Source organism: Theobroma cacao, chromosome 6 (assembly GCF_000208745.1).
Source record: "Theobroma cacao cultivar B97-61/B2 chromosome 6, Criollo_cocoa_genome_V2, whole genome shotgun sequence".
NCBI classification, from domain to species: domain Eukaryota; kingdom Viridiplantae; phylum Streptophyta; class Magnoliopsida; order Malvales; family Malvaceae; genus Theobroma; species Theobroma cacao.
The window spans coordinates 6,557,318-6,564,467 of NC_030855.1; the positions used below are offsets into that span (position 1 = coordinate 6,557,318).

Here is a 7,150-nt window from a genome sequence, read left to right on the forward strand (position 1 = left end):
TTTCTTTCAACCCATAGGAACCAAAAAATTAGTAAAAGCAATAATATCCAAATATGACCAAGTTTAGTATAATCCCCTGAGTATTACCAAGAGTGGAGAACATGTATAACACTTTGAAGATTATGAAAGTAGATTTGAAAGAATTTCGCAAAAAAAATTCAAACCTGTTGTACAATTAGACTTCCCCATAAGACGTGTAATACTGTTTCCTCTTATTGGCAACAAAAACACTTAGATGCTAAATGGAAGCCTTTTGTTTTTATCCATAACTCCACAGGAATCCAATTATGCCCCAGGCGCCATAAGAAAAAAGACACAGTCAGTGGAATGCTCTTATGCCAAATAAACTTACCTAATAGATTTGTAGGTTGCCTTTGGCGAAGTAGTTCCCATGCATTTTTAGTAATGAATTCCCCATTTGGTGTGAAAGCCCAGTATGCCAAATCTTCCTTGCTGCTGCCAATAGGAATCCTCAAGATCTCATCAACAATTATGTCTGGTAATACAACTTTAAGCTTATCCACATCCCACTCATTATCATGAAAAAAATAATTAACTTTAATCATGAAATGATGATATGAAGGGAAACAATTTACGAGAGGCTCGTCACCTATCCAAGCATCATGCCAGAAGAACAATTCTCCCGTACTTAACCTCCATCGTATTTGCTACCCGGTTATATCTCAACCATCAATCAGTCGCTTCCATGTTGGAGAATCATGCGGCTTAGTAGCAATTGTATGAGGAATTCGCCCACTGCAATATTTGACTCGCATATATTGTGCCCACAAGCTTCTGCATGTTCGAAATCTCCACCAAAGGTTTGCAGTCAAAAGCCTCAAAAACATCTTTCAAACTGCAGATGTCGAGACCACCTTCTAAGCTAGGAAAAGTAATTTTATTCCAAGATGTTCAGTGTATTCGTTTGCTATCTGTGGAACCTCCTCTTAAAAAATTGTTAAAAAGTTTGTCTATTTTTTCAATAACGCTCACCAGGGGCTTGAGAACTTGCAGCAGGTATATTGGCAAACTTATTAAATTTATTTTTGTTAACCATATACTACAAAATTGATTTTAAATTTATTATAATAAGGTATTTAATATGTAGTATTGAGGATATTCACGTACGAATTCGAATACTAATCGAAATTATAATCGGGTACTTGTAAACTTCGAATACCCTATTAAATAATAAGGATTGAGTTAGAATACCTAAAATTAATGAGTACCCTACCCATTGACATTCCTAAACTGAATTAATACTTTGAATACCTAGCTAAATCCAAACTCAACTCATCCATGCATATTATATTTATCATTAAAAAGTATCTGATATCAATAATTTTAAAGATATATTAAAAATTAAAATTAAATAAAAATAATAATTTATTAATATCATACTATCCTCCAACCGAGTTCAAACATAAAAATTATATGTCCAAATCCAACCCGAATCCAGCTAGACCTATATGTACTAATGTTAGTGAGACTATTCTCCCTCTCGCACAGATTTGTTTAGTTTAGTGGCGAGTTTGACTTTTTACTGTGCAGAACAGAAGCTTAAAAAAGAAGCAACTGATTAATGTGGGTAATAATTAATTAGTCTTTTGATTGCAATTAATTAACTAATTAGTCCTTTTAACGCCTTAATCTCATAGAGTTTGCATCTCAAAAATCAGAATTGTGGGAGTTTAAAATTCTACTTATTGTATTGGGAAACCTGCAATTCCCATAAGCAACGAAGGCCAAAGCAAGCACTTGGGCAAGTGTTATATTGCCCCGCCAAGCTTTGTTCAAACTCTCTGCTATAAGTTAGCTTTAGCCTATTATCCTAGGGCGACTAGGTTAGTGTAAAATTACTGTCACATTTAATTTCTCTCTAATAAACAAATTTCCTTCCTTTACAGATTTTTTTAATTTATGACATCGTTAATTGAAAAGAATGGAATAGTTATTTCTTTTATTTTTAAAAAAATGATTATTTTAAAAAAATAAACATTTCTAGAGCGGCTAGAATAGTCATTACCAATTCTTCCTTTAAATGGTTATTCTGTTTGCATTAAAATAACAAAAAAAATTATTAAACAAAAATACCCTTAACCAATTTAAAAAATTACTATCCTCTATAAGACAAAATCCACCTTTATTTTTCTCTTTTCTCTGTTCTCTTTCTCTCCCTACTCATATACCTAAATTTTCTCCACCACTAGAGGACTAAGGAGAGCAATAGTGACACTAGCACCTCCACGGCGAGATTTGATCACGAGAAGCATTCATCTAACAGCCTAACTGCTAGATCCAATCGCAGAAAATGCTCCATTGTTGCTTCATTGTGCCAACCACATCTCTAATGGTTGGCCAGCTAAAAAGAAAAAATCAAAGTGTAATTAAAAAAGTTTTAAAAGTTTTAATTACGAATTCAAAAAATAATATTTCAAATAAAAAATGAAATTAAAGTTTTAATTATAAATTTATTTTTTTAATTTTTTAAAAATAAAATAAACTATAAAATAAAATGAAATAATCAGATTAAAATTTTGATTGTAAATTACTAATATTTTATAGAAACTATAAAATTTTAATATTTTAATATTTTAAAATATAAAAGTAGAAAAAAATAAAAATAACTATTTGTATTAAATTTTAAATTTGTAATATTTCTAATAAATTATCAAAAATAAATAAATGTTTAAATTGAAAATCATATATTGTAATAAAGGATATTTTTGTCTTTTTATCTCCTATTCTTTTGTTATACTAAAACTATTTTTCTTAATCAATTATTAGAAAAATTTCATAATGACAATTTCATTCTATTAATCAAATTACGTAATAGCTATTTCTTTCTATTCTTACATAATAACTATTCTCTTTTTTTTTTAATCCATTCTGCAAACAAAACATACTATTACTACCTTAAAAGGTAAATTTTTCTTTAAAAGGTTAAAAAATTCAATTTTCTTATTTAATGTATTGAAAACTATCACATTAATTATTAATTATTACATTTAAAGTAAAATTAATATGTTTATAAGTAACATCTAATTATATAAGTAGACTTAATAATTTTGAACACAACCTATTAATACAATATGAAGTTAAGCAATTTCAGATTTGGGGATATCGCATTTCATATTTTAAATGTATCAACACATTTAAAGCACGACAACTTCGTGTCTTAAACAAGTTAAACCCATCTAACCAACATATAGCATTTTTAACCTGCTTAATTAATTGTCTGATTGTGTCAATTTATATAATACGATCTGTTTAACCCATTTATATACTCATTTAAATAAGCTAATAGTCTTACTCATTTTTAAATGGGTTTGTTGTATTATAGTTGTATTGTATCATATAAAATTTAATTCAACTTGTTTCATAAACATATTAATCATGTTATATCGTATAACATGTATAATAATATATATCTAGGTATATGTTCAGAATCTTGATCTATTTAAATGATCGTGTCGTATTTGTATTTGTCTGTATAATTGTTAATACCCTATCTAAACATCATACGATTATAACATACCAACATGAATTCTTAAGTGTGTATAAGAGGGTTATTAGGGTAGTCGTTAGCAAAAGTTTTTATATTTATGGTCATTTTCGTCAAGATTTTAAATGCACAATATTCTATATTTAATGAATGAAAGAAAATAATGAACAAAATTTTGGCCATAATTAGGAATGGTTTTGTTTTGTTTTTATTATTATTCTTTAATGTAAAATAGTAATAATAATTTTGTTTTTATAGATATGAGAATCCAAATATATAGAAAAGGTAAATTTTAAATGTTATAACAATTGTTAGGTCAAGCCTTAATTATTATAATTATGATGCAAGTAATTAAGCGTACTTCACTCCACAATATACGTAGACAATATATATTTTATGGTACTATATATTGTGAAGTAGCATTATATATCTAATGATTGGACTGCAACAAGATGCATGTTAAGTCCTGTTTGTCTTACGATTGTGTTCAGGGAAGATCTAATCCAGATCCTTGCATGGTTAAATATTTGGGTCAAAAAATAAACATAGTAAAATCTAAAATCCCCATAATGTAACTATTGGTGCCCTGGTGGTACCATGAGCACCATTTCCCTAACCAAAAGCGGGGTTGCAAGAGAAAATTTTTAAATTTTCTTTCCACTAAATAAACTTAAGAATGTTGGGTTAGATAATATATGATGAAAAGAATGATAGGATCACGATAATTATCCAACCCATAGTTGCTATTTTTCTCAGTATAATTAGAAGAAAATTCTACTTATTCAAACAATTTTCAACTGTGGTTCGTCTACTCCCACTCTCTAATTTGCCTTTCACTGACAAAACTCGATAAGAAATTTGACTGGATGGTGGAAGCTGGGGAGTGTTTGGTAATAAAGAAATAAAAGAAATGGGGGGGATAAAGTATACAAAATTCATCTACACATTTGAGGGTGGTGAGCATTCGGTGTAAACTCACAATCTGGTGAGTAACAACCAATGATTTCTTTGTCAACATTGCAGCCAGAGTCATGCGAGAAGATGGCATCTTTTCTGTGTTGAACCATCTCCAAGATCTTCTCAAACGTGGAAACTTCACACGGGATCTTCAACACTCCTTCCTGTTGAAACCCAAACTCCTCCTCCGCTTTTCTTAGCAGAACCCCAAATGCCTGATGACCCAAGTACTCAGTGGGGATGACAAATCGCTTCAGCTCTTTTCCCACGCACACAGCCAGGAACCCTTTGGGGACTGCATCAGCTGACGCTGCTGAAACGTCTGTGAAGGATAGTGTTCTCTTCAGGAACCTGATGCTTTTACTGCTTCCGCTGGTGGTCGGCTGGGAAGAGCTGCTGCCGCTGATGTTCTTGGGTGCATTTGCTAGCTTTTTCCACTTCTTGAGGATCTGTTGAAGCCTGACTATCTCCCTGATCTTGTTAGACTTTTTGGAATCCATCAAGTTTTGCTGCAAATATCAAAGGCTTATAGCTACAAGTATTATTTTAGGTTCTTCCCTTGTGTGAATGATCTGCAAATGGAAGGTGGAGTTGAGATATAAAGGAGCTGGACTAGAGGTGCTTGGCAACACTGAATTTTATAATTTTTTAATTCATAATATAATAATTAATTAATTGAATAAAAATATTCACATTATATATATATATATATATATATATATATATATTAATAGTATCACAGTAGTTGCAGTGAAGTTAGGGTATACGTCGGTGAATGGTACAACTGACTCGACGATGAAAAACCCCATCGGTTAAGAGTTTCAATCTTTCTTTTCCTTTTATCTCTCTTCTCTCCAAAAAAGGAAATTAACAAAGGTTTTGTTTTGCAAGCAATAAAAAAAGTTGCCACATGCAACAAAGGTGTTATTTATTGCAACTGGATTCTGATGCAACTGCTCTCAACAATCAAAACCATAAGGGTATCTGGCACTACTCTCCCAAATTATTAACTTCCTTTCTTCTGCCTTGGTATCTGTATCTATGTGCCCACTTAATGTTATTTACTGATTTTTCAAGCTTATTTAAATCTCTTTATTGGATTTTGGGTTTTGCTTAGAAGATGGTGGGATATGGCAGTTAAGAAATTCCATGTGTTGATCCCACCCAAGCATATTAACAAATTAAGCAACTTGACAACAATTGTTTAATACATATACTATACAACATTAAACCACTTTTTTCGAATTAAAGAAATTATTGATTCACTAAACTTTACATGGAATGCTCAGCTGTGATGCCTTGTGTGTTGTACTTGACTTTTTCTACGGATATCAAGTACTATCTATTTTATAACAGGTCAGATTAATGGGTTAAGGATTGCTAAAACATTTTATATTTAGTGCATTATTTTTATCCAATTCAAAAGGAGGTAAGCCATTTATTATAATTTTTGTTCTTAAATATCTGTTTGATCAGTACCACTAAGCACTAGTTAACATCTCCCTTTTTTAATTAATAAAAGCTTATGCAAATTAAATAATTTAAGCTTTAGCTTTGGATTCTAATTGAACATGGGTTTAAGTAAATATAGGGTGGAAAATGATTACCTTTCATTGTATAATATTTTCTAAAATTTGACCTTGAGTTTGAATGCAGTTTGAAGAATGAGAGAATTACTTGTCATTACGTAACATCAGCAATAGATAAAATTCAATATTTATCATGAAAAACTAAAAGGAGAAGGCAATATCTCACCACTAAACAAACAGAGTTTAGCCCTATCATTCCATTTCGTATTTGTTCACTGCTTTTCAATACATCCGTCACCATTAAATTCATAGATTTTACTAAGATAAACTTGCTTCTTCTTTCTTTCTTTTTTTTTGTTTTGTTAAGCCAAATATTTCATTGAATCACGAAAAGTATTAGTACATAACGCCACTTGGATCAAATGCCAATATTTATTTTTAATTCCACAATCAATTGGATCATTTTAATAAAAAGAATTACAGGTGAAATGTTTTTAAATAAGTCAATTAATTCATAAATAATTATTATCACATCAAGTGCGACAAAAGTGAAGGAGGCAAAGGTGGTGGGACGAATAACATTTCCTCTGCTCATGAATTCTATCTATGTTTCAAACAAGTAGAGGAGTGTGAGCAGCAAATTCTATGCTTAATTTTATTAATAAAATAAAAAAATCTGAGATTAAATTATAAACATAAATAAAACTTTGACAAAAAGGAAAGGAAAAAAAGATAAACGAATTAATAGAGATAAGAAAAAGGTGGAAGACGTAATCATTTGTAAAACAAAAAATGTGGATCACTTGCCCAATTTGTGTTAAACAAAGATGTAATAGTGGAAGCTAATTAATTGGTCAAAGGTCAATGAAGATGGACATGTCGTACGCTTAGATTTACATGTGTGTGAGTTTAAGTGAAGATTAATTTATTAATACGGGTTTACATTATTATTAACCATGAAGTCTAATTTGCTCTCCCCATATTGGGAAAGGTGTTAATTATTAAATATTATGCATAAACTATATAGGCTATGATCAAGGACATTAACTATATAAAAGAAACTCTCTTTCTATCTCTAATTTGAGATTAAAACATGAAGTACAGTGACAGAGTTAGAATTTCATGTCTAGAATTAAAAAAATATATTTTTCAAACAATT

The 7,150-nt window shown here is 30.3% G+C and overlaps 1 protein-coding gene across 1 annotated transcript; it reads right to left on the reverse strand.

The window, feature by feature from the left end:
• On the reverse strand, window positions 4,441-4,962 carry LOC18595573 (auxin-responsive protein SAUR72). Its single transcript, XM_007023587.2, has one exon. It carries the CDS (start codon window positions 4,960-4,962, stop codon window positions 4,441-4,443), a length of 522 nt encoding a protein of 173 aa, XP_007023649.2.

Coding starts and splice junctions, on each gene's coding strand:
- LOC18595573 (XM_007023587.2), bottom strand. CDS start 4,962: ATGGATTCCAAAAAGTCTAACAAGATCAGGGAGATAGTCAGGCTTCAA.